The sequence below is a fragment of the Chamaea fasciata genome, unplaced genomic scaffold, assembly GCF_029207755.1.
Source record: "Chamaea fasciata isolate MVZ Bird 193981 ecotype frontalis unplaced genomic scaffold, bChaFas1.0.hap1 SCAF_1, whole genome shotgun sequence".
NCBI lineage: Eukaryota > Metazoa > Chordata > Aves > Passeriformes > Sylviidae > Chamaea > Chamaea fasciata.
The window spans coordinates 18909826-18922932 of NW_027094086.1; the positions used below are offsets into that span (position 1 = coordinate 18909826).

The 13107-nt window shown below is 39.0% G+C and overlaps 1 protein-coding gene across 7 annotated transcripts in view; it reads right to left on the reverse strand.

Moving 5' to 3' along the window:
* The window catches only part of OXR1 (oxidation resistance 1), a 261917-nt gene that overhangs the window by 10229 nt on the left and 238581 nt on the right, over positions 1 to 13107 (reverse strand). For 4 of the 7 annotated variants that reach the window (XM_066177402.1, XM_066177385.1, XM_066177393.1 and 1 more), the window contains 2 exons: positions 4775 to 4855; positions 1359 to 1484 (listed from right to left, as the gene is read on the reverse strand). In XM_066177402.1, the coding sequence (XP_066033499.1) occupies positions 1359 to 1484; positions 4775 to 4855 (207 nt within the window). Of the gene's footprint in view, positions 1 to 1358; positions 1485 to 4774; positions 4856 to 12860; positions 12991 to 13107 lie in introns of those variants that run through there. The other 3 variants (XM_066177420.1, XM_066177427.1, XM_066177408.1) reach the window with 3 other exon arrangements.

Below are 13107 nucleotides of genomic sequence, written 5' to 3' on the forward strand. Positions count from 1 at the left end.
GGGGAGATCATGAAACAGGTCACCTTCAGTGCCATCACACGGCATGAGCGGGAGAACCAGGGGATCAGGCCCAGCCAGGGTGGGGTCATGAGAGGCCCTGCTTGACAAACCTGATTTTCCCCTGTGATATGGTGACCTGCTTGGTGGATGAGGGAAAGGCTGTGAATATTGTCCACCTGGACTTCAGTAAAGCCCTTGACACCACTTCCCCCAACACTCCCCTGGAGAAACTGGCTGCTCATGGCTTGGACAGATGCACTGTCTGGTGGGTAAAAAACTGGCTGGATGATCAGGCCCAGAGAGTGGTGGTGAATGGAGTTAAATCCACTTTGCGGCCAGTCACTTGTGGTGTTCCCCAGGGCTCAATACTGGGCCAGTCCTGCTTAATGTCTTTACTAATGAACTGGGTGAGGGGATGAAGTGCATCCTCAGTTTGTTTGCAGATTACAACAAGCTAGGCAAAAGTGTTGATCTGCTGAAGGGTCTGGACAGGCTGGATTAATGGGCCATGGCCAACAGTACGAGGTTCAGTAAGGCTAAGTGCCAGGTCCTGCATTTGTGTCACAAAAAGTCCCTGGAGCACTACAGGCTGGGAGAAGAGCAGCTGAAAAGAGGAAAAGGACCAAAGGGTGCTGCTTGACAGAGAGCTGTGCATGAGATAGCGTGTGCCCAAGTGGCCAAAAATGGAATCATGACTTGTCCCCCTGTACTGAGCCCTGGTGAGCCCACACCTTGAGTACTGTGGGCTGTTCTGGGCTCCTCACTAAAAGAAAAAAATTGAGATGCCGGCATGTGTTTGAAGAAGGGGAGTAAAGCTGGTGAAGGGTCTGGAGAGAACTGAGGGAGCTGGGGTTGTTAAGCCTGGGGAAATCGAGGCTTAGAGGGACCTCATCACTCTACAAATACCTGAAAAGTAGGTTGTAACAGCCAGTCTTTTCTCCCAAAACAGGACAAGAGAAAATGTCCTCAAGTTGAGACACTGGAGGTCTGGATTGGATCTTAGGAAAAATTTCTTCAGTGAAAGAGCTGTCACACATTGGAACAAGGTACCCAGGGAAGTGGCTGAGTTACCATCCCCATTGAAATATTTAAAGGAGGCATAAGACATAGCACTTAGGGAAAGGGTTTAGTGGTGGACTTGGCAGTGCCGAGGAAACAGTTGGACTCGGTGGTCTTAGTCATCTTTTCTAATATATACAGTTTATTTTCTTCCATTTAATATCACCCCAGGTCATCTTACTGGTGTGTTTTACACTAGAGTCATAGCATTTGTGGTACATTAATGTGCCGGAGTAAAAAATGATACTTTTTTTTGTATATATATTTTTGTATATAATTTTTGTATATTTTGTCCGTACCTTTTCAATTTGTTCTGGCTGTAGTAATTCACTTGGATCACTAAGATTTGGCCGGAATGCTTCAGGCTCCAGGTCTGTTTTGATATTTGTTGCCTGTTTTGAATTGATATCTTCTCTTGTTGTTATCTACAAAAAGAATAGCAAGAAAGTAAGTATATGCCATGCTATTAGCAGACAAGATAAAACTTCACAAGTTTAAAATCATGCAGTTTTCAATTATGCAAGTCCTGTGAAAGTTTAGAAATCCAATAGATTTGATCTGCCCAAGATTTCCACTGTTTCCAACAGCGAACTGGTACCAACTATGTAACAATAACTTACACAGACACTTACGCAGAAGAAAGCTATGGTTTTATGCTAAAACAACAGTTCTCAAACACAGCTGAAGGGCTTCAAATGCTTTTCAGAAGATACCTTAAAAAGTTCTTGCATTTTAATACTGATATAGCATTTTAAGTGTAATTTAAAAAATAATAAGGAAAGGAAAGTAAAGGAATTAAAACTTCAACACTGACATTTCTCAATAGCTTCTGAAACAATACTCTTTTAGAGTACTTAAGAAATTTTTCAAATATGAAGTAGACATCTGGGAAGACTGCTCTCATATTTTGAGCAAACCATTTGACTGGAGCCTTAGGAGTAGTGCTGCTCCATAAGGAATCTCTTACAGGAATCAAAGAAGAAAGAATTGAGAGGGTGGGGTGGGAAAGCAGCAATAATACTTAAGCTGCATAGTGAGCACTGAGGTCTGGCAAAGACACACTATGCAGAAGGGTCCTGTAAGTAATTTAAAATACCTGACCCATATTTACCCTATTGAGTAGATAATTCAAAATTCCTCATCAGATGTAGCTCACAACAGCTTCTTACCCCAGCCAACATTCACTGACACTTCGAAATTAAAGTGCCAAGTCTTGATAACTAGAATAGCTGTAATCCAAACAGATCTCCATCTATAAATGCAGCTGCAGGATATTTAAAACTTGCTACAAACAGTGAAATCTGACAGAGGAGTAGGACAAAGTGAGGAAGTTAGTAAGATAAACCACTGCAGCAAGACTTACTAAAATGTTGAGAGAAAAAAGAAATCTTAACAAGATTAAGTGCATCTAAAAAATTTATCAGCCTAAACAAAGTGTCACTGAAAGCCAGACTATCCAAATTAAAACCTGAATTCTGAAAATTTCAAGAAAATATCTGCCAAATCCAGTTAGCCACATCCCTCATAGTTTAAACATACAGGATACAACTGCAATATTTCACAGTATCACCATGGCAAACTTTGGCAAGCTTTTGTAAACTTCCTTAGTTCACCAAAAAAAAAAAAAAAAGTTTCCTTAGTTCATTTAAAAAAAAAAAAAAGCAAGCCAAATCAAAGAAAACTCTGAAATGCAGATAGGAATATCTAAACAAATACAGCCACCTGAGCCAAAAAAAGAGGACACCCCTTTCATCTCCCTCAAGAACTATGGAAAAAGTTCCTATCACAAACTCTTGTTATTTAAAAATAGGCTCATAAAGTCAACATATCAAAGTATATTCATACAGCAACTCAACTACAGTATTAATTATAAACCCAAGAAAAGGTCTGCTTAAACTGAGTATCAAGCAAGAAAGAAGTTGAAGATTTCCTTTTTTCAATGGAAGGTAACAAGCACTTCTTTCCATACCACAACAAAAAATGCAATTATCCATATAGCTTCATGTACAAAAAGATGACCTGCATGCTGCTTTACAAAGTGCTATCTCTAAAATGTTATTTCATAGTCCAAGTATGTTCCACACCTTAACTGCCGTTCATCAATCATATTACTGCTTCAGCTCCAGAGAAGTTCAGCATTGTTCAACTGTATAGCAGAAAGTTTTTTCCCCTTGTTATTCTTTAATTCTGATTGAAAACCACCATGCAAAACATGAATAATTTGGATTCAAGTTGTGTGAGGAATTGAGATTTTTGGTTTAGAATTTTTGGGGATTTGGGTATTTTTTGGATGGATTTTTTTTTTCTTTTTTATTATTATTAAAGTAAAGCATTTTTCTTCTAAGAAGAAAACTGCTTTGTAGAAGCAGTCAAAGAGTGTCTGCTCAAAGGAACCTGAGATAAAGCACTCTAGCTTCAAAATTTGCAGATCTATTTCCCACCAAAGCTGGACAGAGCAGACTGACCTACGGTCAGATTCCAGGGGCTTTCCATGATTGGTAAATGTCACACAGTCTGAACCACATTTCAGACCACAACTCTCAGATGGCCTCAGAGCAGAGTTTATAGGCTACAGCCCAGAACATCAGATTTTTCTACTCAGCCTAAACCGTGAGTTTGGGCATATCAGGTGAAAGGTATCTGGAAAGAGCTCCTAGACTTCCAGAATATTAATACAGGGATTCTCCACCACCGCTTGCAAAAAACAGAAGAGCAGAATAGTTCTGTCCTCAAGCGAGAACAGCGTTTTTTTTCTTTGCAAGATTTCTGACTTGCCTATAACAGTGCAGCTTTTGGGTTCAAGGCTCATGTTTGTTATTGATCTATGTAATTGTACTACTTAATTTTAAAGAGATCAATTACTGATTATTAAACAATCAGGAATATCAGAGCTAAGAAAATGTTTGCTTATGTGCAATTATGTAATATGCAAAAAAAGCCAAGATCAAAGAAATGAACACAGGAATAAATTTACAATTTCAGCAGCCAAGTACTACAGAAAAACAAAATACCTGATGCTTCTAAGGAAATCTATGCTATGTTTTCCATCAGTAAGGCATGTATGATGTGCACAGCAGCTAACAATTTTATAACTCAAAAAACTATGGAACACCTAAAGAGAATGCAAGTATCAGTTTCAATCCATATCCACAGACCTTCAAAAATCCAAACTGATTTCAAAGTACTCTTTTGTATGTATGAGTATGACCTTTGCCATGTTGAACTGCTTCAGATACCTGCTTTTATAATGGGAAAAATACTTACCTATTCCACAGAAGTTGTGAAGCTTCATACTTGCCATGTACTGTGAGATTCTTGATGAAAGATTCCTACATAAAATTAAACACCCATGCAACAAGGTTTTGGATTCTTCACCTGTTTTGCATTCTTTTTAGGAAAGCTTCTAACACAACACACCAGTCTAAAGTTAAAACACAACACTGCAAGTCAAACAGTACCGAGAACAAATTTTCAAATTCTAACAGAAAATTCCTGTGTGAAAAAGGTGGAAGTAGTAATTCCATCATAAAATTACGGATTCCATCATAGAATTGCACAACTAAATACATCCAAAACAAAGGAATTTTCTGCTGGATCCTTGTAGTGCTGTAGACAAGACAAACCCACTGAGTGCAGGACTTGCCCTGATCCAAGACACTACAAAGAAAGTTGTTTTAGTATCTGGAGATGGGGTTTAAACTACTGAAGAGGGCACCTGGAGACGTCTGCAGAGTGTGCGCAGTTCTTCGCTATTTAGAGCATCGATCCTGCGGTGATACTCAGCCACTGACACTACCTGAATATGGAGACAGGAAGACAATAATTCCACTGACAGTTGAAGAAAAGTAAAAAAGGTATGAAAAAAAAAACTGGAGGAGAGTAATGAAGGGAAAATGTGCAATGACAACAAACAAACAAGAAGGGCCAAAAGATGTTTGTTTCTGCAAGGACAGTGCACATGTAGGTGATCTTAGACATATGAGTAAACACAGCAAAGATTACAAAATAAACACTAAGGGCACTAGCAGTCAGATATCTCACTGATCTAGGATGAATAAAGAACTGATATAGGAGTGCATAAAGTTTCCAGTATCAGGATGCTAAATGAAAAGTAAATCTGAGTTACATGCCTTAACCCAAACTCTTCAGCCCAAGGTCCTCTCAAACATTCTTTACGCTTAGATTAATGAATCCTGTGAACCTGGTTTGCTTTCCTAGATGAAGACTAGAAGCAAATCTCAGGCTTCTCAGTAAGCACTAACTCTTGTGTCTAGCAGTAAAGATAAAGACAATGTAGCAGGACTACCATTTAATAACATCCCAATACCACCCAACAATTTCTTTATCCTGGACTTTCTATTCCCCTCCAAAGCTTCCGGAGTTGCTCATCTGTCAACACATTCACTTCAAATGGCATCTCCACTTTGGCAGGAGGTGTACAGCCAGAAAGTCTTTAGTCAGAAAGCTCTAGAACATGCTGCTCTGGTGCAACAAGCTGGCTAAAGGACTACAACAGTCATTTTGATGTAACTAGAGCAAATAATGTGATTTTGAGAACAACTCAAAATCATCATTGGTATGAAAGCATCTTAAAACAGCTGGTGGAGAGATTAAATGGATGTCCCATGTAGTAAGAGCATATTAAAAACTTCTAGAGCCTACCACAGTGCAAAGGAAGACAACCACAAGTCCAGCAGCTCCCCATCTACCTGTCCCTACTACAAGGAGTTTGGCCAGATACTCGCCACTGTCCTGAGTACAGAGCCCACAGTCATGCATGACTGGCTCTTGAGCAGCGATGGTTCACTCTACCCCATGCAACTGCAAGGCAAGGAAAAAGGAATACTTGTGACATCCAGCTTTATTACTGAATAATCTGTAATTACTAGCACTCAATTTATTTCCATTATTTTTCAACTGTTCTCTTAAAACAGATCACGAATATTGTAAAATGTATTGGCTTGAGCATTCTCAGAGTCAAATAGCTATTTACAAAGCTTTAACAGTATTCCACTCAAATGTAAGTGATAGTGTAGTTTTAGCCTTTTATTTACTATGACACTTCATTGCAAATTTTCACTGTTCACACCAGCAGCTTATTAACATAATCCTAAAAAGCAGTAATGTGAGGACCCTTTAGCCTTATTGCTTCTTTAAGCTACCCCCTACCACACGTGAGGCAGTAGGTAACTTACAGTAGGCTGTAAATGGCTGTAAGTGGCTACTTAAAGAGATTCTTGAGAAAAAAAAAAAATCTCAAAATCCCTAACACCATTATATAGTTGTTGTTTCATACAGTGGAAATGTAGACAGTTTTATGGGCATTGCCATCTTGCCTTCAACCTCTCAAACACATACTTGTCGTCATCGTGCATCTGTGAATTGCTTATCAGCTTTTTAACTCAGAGACTGACCTTTTCACATGCCATGGAGATGCCTTGTTTTTCTTGCTTGAGAGAAACATGAATACCTATCCAAGTGCGTAAAATATAATAGCTTCTTGGCATGCTGAACCTGTTGCACACTGTCACATTCCGTTTGTTTTGAGAACAAAAGCCTGCATAATGGCAGACCATCGATACGCAATGACAAACATCATAAACAGCATTTCACAGAATGTCAAACTAGCCACAGGAAAATTAAAGGAAAACAACCCATGCTCTCAAACCCAGAGCTTATTTAAAGTATACAGGGACATCAGGCACAGCATCTCTCAGCAGGCAAGGGAAGGGATTGTCCTGCTCTGCTCTGCACTGGGGCAGCCTCACCTCGAGCGCTGGGAGCAGTTTTGGGTGCCACAAGAAAAACAGATAGAAAAGTATTAGAGAGTGTCCAAAGGAGGGCAACAAAGATGGTCAAGAGCCTTGAGGGGAAGCTCTATGAGGAGAGGCTGAAGTCACTTGGTTGGTTCAGCCTGGAGGAGACTGAGGGGAGACCTCATTGCAGTTACAACTTTCTCATGAGAGGAAAAGGGGCAGCCACTGATCCCTGCTCTGTGGTGAGCAGTGACAGGACCTGAGGGAATGGCCTGAAGCTGTGTCAGGAGAGGTTTTGGTTGGATATTGGAAAAAAGTGGCTATCAGGAAGTGGTTGGACACTGGAACAGGCTCCCCAGGGAAGCATCAGCACCAGCCTGACAGAGTTCAAGAAGTGGTTGGACAATGCTCTCAGGCAAACGGTGTAACTCCTGGGGATGGTGCTGTGCAGGGCGAGGAGTTGGACTGGATGATCCTTATGGGTCCTTTCCAAGGCGGCTTATTCTGTGATTCTGTGATTTCAAGTTTGAAAAGACATGGAATATATGCTTAGAGATCTAATAGTACCTGCTGTATTCATATTGGCAGCACTGGTGAAAAAACATGGGCTGAATTGTAGGATTTGTGGCATGACTCAACCTCTGACTCTCCACACCATGTATATGCAAGTTAACCACTTAGCAAAACACCCAACAGTTTTAATATTTAATGCAGGTTGTCAAGGATTTGCATACAAATGATTCAAGCTATCGAGAAGCCAAGGATTCCCCCTTTGGAGAAACTCATGTTTCTAAACCGTTTTTCTGAAAATATGCCAAAAGTACCTAATTTTTACAAGCTATGTTGGCCACTTGCAGAGAATGAAACTGAAGACAAAATTCCAAATATGGAACATTTCTTGTCCTTCAACATCATACATGAAAACACAGTTAATTTTTTTAGTGTTTGATCAGCCCCTTCAGCCACTGGTTCTATCATCCTGCTATAGGCAGATGTAAAAAAAGCTTTTTACACCAGTAAGGGACTCCTCAGTTTAACAAAGACACAAGTGACACCCCCTCCCCCCGCCACCCCCCCCCATGCCTGTTTGCTAACAGGGAGGAGCTTTCATTGCTGCCCTCAAAACAAGCACAGCTAAACGTTCAGAGCTAACAGGTAGCTGAAACTGTCTCCATCGAGAATAGGAGGGCCTTATCAGAGCTCAACATTGCTTCTGGAAGTTAAGAGCAGATAAACCTTAACGGCATAAATGGCTCTCAAACCTAAGTTATCTGTAACCTCATTACCAACTCAGAATATGAAATAAAAACACAAGTATTAAGAAAGAACACAAGCGGAGCAATTTTACTTTGAATCTTAGTACAAAGGCATAAACTCAGGTGAACTGTAAACTTCTTGAAAATTAATTCTTGAGATTCAAAAAAATTTCAGGATATCTAATTGAAGAAAAAAACCCCAATGTAGATTTATTAGGACACTTACAAAGTTATTTAGAATACCTTCCAATAAAAAGGTGTCTATGCAAACTGACTGCTGCTATGAATATTTTAAAAGACAACACTAACTTTATTTTTCAGACAAGTTTAGCTTCCTCCCAAAAATATCAGACTGCTGGAGAGAAGAGAATATTGAAGAAGCACTCTGTTCCTGATTACTTGGGACATATTAATTACATCACAAAAATGTATTAATTCATCTGGTTACCACACCAGATAAACAGTTGTAAAGTATAATTTGAAAAAACCCCCCAACCGTAAGACTAATTTAATTGGATTCACTTTTAAAGCATGCGGCTACAAAGCTATTCATTTTCTGCTTTCTGTGGTTTTCAGTCAATTCAGCTCCCTGTAACTCTACTGGTGACAAGGAAGAGAAGGGATGACAGCTGGCCATTTTATGCAGAGCAGGACCACAGAATGACAGCAGTCCCCTGGTTTGGCTGTCACCATGGTTCTCTCAGTATTTTTAAAGCTATCCCTCTCCAAACTGTTGTGCACACCAGTGTTTTCCAGAGCAGGGAAAGAAATGCTGAGTAGGTCACATGACAGCAGCATTCTCCCTGTGACCAGCATTGTCCCCACTGCTTTGCAAAATGAGCTGTTGAATATCTGCCTCAAAGTGCTCTAAGCCCATAGCAACTGTACCAAGCTGTAATTAACATATACTGAAGATAAACTGAAGTATCTGCAATAACCAGAATAAATGAACTTGAAAAGAATGCAATCAAAGCCTGAAGCACACAAAGTCCTACATCAAGTCTGTAGACCTTAACAAGCTATTTTCTCAAGATATGAGAAAACAGTCCTACGAAAGATATGATAATGCCAGCAAGATAACTGAATTTAACATGCAAAACATTAAACAGTTTAGGATATTTGTGCAAAGAACTAAGAATTAGATTTAAGAAAATTACTTTCTTAAAGAGGCAGGCCAGACAACTTTACTCATTTTATTCAAATAAAAAAAGATCTATAGCAATATGATCACTATAACCCAGTCCCCTTGCAAAAGTATTTAAGGAAGTTTCAGCACTCGCCAGCAGAGAAACCAGCGGTTCAGCTGCTGAAACCACAGCACCTGGTGCTTGAGCTCAAGCTGCCATTACAGGAGAAGGCAGACTGAGCAAGGGTTACATCTCAGTTCTGATACTACCCAGCAAAGATCCTCTCAGGTATGACAAGAAAGAATTACACAGCCTTAGAAGTAACTCAATCACAGTATGAAAATGTTTGCCTCTTGCTATAAACAGAAAAAAAAAAGTCAATTAAGGATTAACTTCAGATTCCACAGATCATTAAAAACATACAGGAAAAATGTAAGCCTTTACTACTCATTTGCTTTTTTTAAAAACTTTTAATCAACTTTTTGAAAAACTCCTCTGCTACTCTACTTCAACTTTGCCAAAGTACACTAATATTTCATAATTATTAAAAATGCAAACAATATAACACCCAATAATTCAATGGAAGAACTATAATCATTGAACAGGTCAGGTTGGAACAGACCTTACAGATCATACAGCTCCAACCCCCCTGCCCCCATCATGGGCAGGAAACCTTCCACTGTCCCAGGTTACTCCAAGCCCCATCCAGCCTCACCTTGAACATTCTCAGGCTTGGGAATTCCACAAATTCTCTGAGAAATCTATTCCAGTATCTCACCACCCTCATAGCAAAAAATTTCTTCATAGTATCTAATCTAGATCTAGACCTTTCCTTCTTCAGATTCAGGCCATTCCCATTTGTCCTATCACAACATGTGCTTGTGAAAAGTCCCCCTCCAGCTCTCTTACAAGAGAGCCCCTGTAGGCTCTGCAAGGTGCCATAATAGGGTGTCCCCAGAGCCTTCTCTCCCCTCCAGGCTGAACAGTCCCAACTCTCTCAGCCTGTCTTCATAGCAGAGGTGTCCAGCTGATACCAAAACACAGCCCTTGGATCAACTTAGTGGCCCTCCTCTGGACTTGTTCCAGGAGGCCTGCATGGGACCATCCAGTCATGGCAAAAGCACAAACATGATGCATAAACCCCCTAATTTCCTAGGACAACGGGTATAGCAAATATCTGTCATCAAAGAAAAGTTCTAGGCTAAGTGATCTGTATAAGAAAGTACTGCATTTCACTCTGGTTTTTTATTAATAAAAATATATAATTAATTCACTCTACTACTCTATAAACTTACTATGGAAAACTGATTTTAAAAATATTTCAGTAGTCTTACTGAATTGATGCAATCTTGCAATTCTGACAGAGGAGTACAAAGTTCTCATCTTTCACATGGAAGCTCCTATTATTATACCTTAATAAATGGCAAAGAAATACAGGCATTAGCTTACAAAGTTAATCAATAACTCAAAACATCAGAAGTTGTGCAAGCCTCAAGCAATGCAAGCTATTAAAACCAACATTTGAATTCTCTTTGCATGCTAATAACTTGAGAATATAAAAGCCATGATCAGTTTTCATTGGTTTTGTCCCCTTTGGCTATGCTGCCTATGCAAGCTGTGCAAAGCACAGACAAGCACTCCCAAAGATGGCAATCCACCTTTTGTTCCCTTGCATTGTCTGATGCCTTTTGTCTGAAATGTTTTAACAGGAAGAACCCTAGCCTGCATTTTTGACATTCTAGAAACTTACTGGCATCGCTTGCATTGCCATAAAATAAATAGACATAGTAAATACCAAACATTTACTAAAACGTGGGAGGCTAACATTACTGGCTTTTTAAAGGGGGAGCAGAACACACAAATTAGTCACCAAATTTTTGACTTCTTACCCTGGCAAAGTACAAAACCCTTTCAATGCTGAGCTCAAATTAACAGTATCATCAGGAAAGTAATAAAGGCCATTCTGGCAAATAATCTAGGGCAACTTAGTTGCTTCAAGCTAGCATTTCTGTTTTATTGTATCACTTAATTTAGCCCAGCTACTGTTATTTCATGTCAGATGAGTCTTCATCCAAATTCAGAACCAACCACTAATGAGAGATTCAGTCAGAAACCTGTACAATTTATATGCTGCCAGTCTCCTTAATATTCTTTCCACTGGTCTTGCATAACAGGAATGATTATATCAATACTCCTTCCCTTCTGTAAAAAGACTACACTTGCACATTAGGTTTATGAACATTCACTGGACAAAAAACCCAGCTTCAAGAACAGAGCTTGTCTTATCAACATAGCAACATTTTAAAAATATCCCCATCTTTAGATACGTCTGTACCCTCTTTCTCCAATTTGACTTTTTACATGTTAAAATAACCTGTTCTCTAACTCTCACAGCAAAGTTGATCCTTATTTTCACAGAGTCTTCTTTAGTTCAAACTGTTCTTAAAAGCTGGTAAGTATTGCTTTTATAACATAGTTAGATTCTGGCTAAAATATAGTATTAATCCTAAGGGAAACAAGGGATACTACTACTTCTTAAAATATCTGTGCAAGTCATATCTATTTATCTATGTATCTAGAACATGTTAGAAAACCCATTCTTTGTAAATTGAACTTCAGATAGTTTTTACACTGCTACAGGGTATCTAGAATAACATTTCAGTTTACTTAGGTATTATATCTCCATTTTTACTCCACTACCAGAGAGGAAAAGTTAAGAGTCTATTACTTCAAAAACGGGTTGTTATTTAAGAACACACATTTTATAGAACCATTTGTTGCAACAAGTCAACTTCATATTTTGCAAGTATCCTGGCTAAAAAAAAAAGATATAAAAACAATTCATAAAAGATAAAGAATAAAAACCAGGTAATAAATAAAAAATAAAACCCCAACTCAACAGCATCTTGAAAGAAGTATGCTTCAAACTCCAGTAAGATGAAATTCTTAAGAATTAGATTCTCCTCTCACAAGGAGAGTCTACATGAAAACAATCTTCCAAATCTACAGTGGGCAAAGGTACAGTATATTGTCAAGATCATTTCTTCCCTTTCCCCAAGATGTTGCTTTGCAAGTTTCACTGAAAAACCTTTTCCTTTAGATACTACTACATACTAAATAGTACTACAAAAAGTCTGGGGAAAACAACACTGAAAAAAACCCAGTTCCCTTCATAAATCTAATATACTGCAAAGCCAGTTTTTGTTTCCTCCCTTTCACTATAAACATGAGAATGGGACTACAGCAGACACCTTGCCATGAATTTAGAAGTATTAGCAGACCTTTATAAGGTTGACTGACTTCTGAGAAGGCAATGGTAAGTCAGGAAATTCACACTTCTATCATTTTATGTCCACGTAAACTCTTGTTCTTGGTATTTAGCTATAAAGCACATTTTTTTTGTGGAAAAAATGCACTACTCCAAGGGAAAAAGAAGGAAAAAACCCCACCTTAAAACTGCTGAACCTCTTAATGCTCAGAGTAGTTCTTCTTGTCTAACGCCAACAGAATATCAGTAATTAGGTTATGTTCCAAAGAAAACGAAAATTTGAGACTTAGAATCCTGTCTACACATTCCAAATTTAAACTTTCAGAAACTGTCCCTGCACCACAACATTTGAAGACCACAATAACAGACATAAACACACTACACTGAAAATTACCAGAGTGCATTTACGATTAACTGGCTGGTGCTTTCTTCCCTTCTTCCCATGCCAGAGACGAGACATTTCCCTTCTAAAAATAAAACGAGACTAAAAAAAGAAATGAAACAAAAAACATGGTTCAAGGCTGCTCGAAAGCATTCTCTGTACCTGCTGTCAGCTGCAGGCACAGGCAGAGCCCCACGACACCGCCGTGACAGGAGTTTGCTGGACGCTCACATTTGACTGACAAGGCAGGGAGCAAATG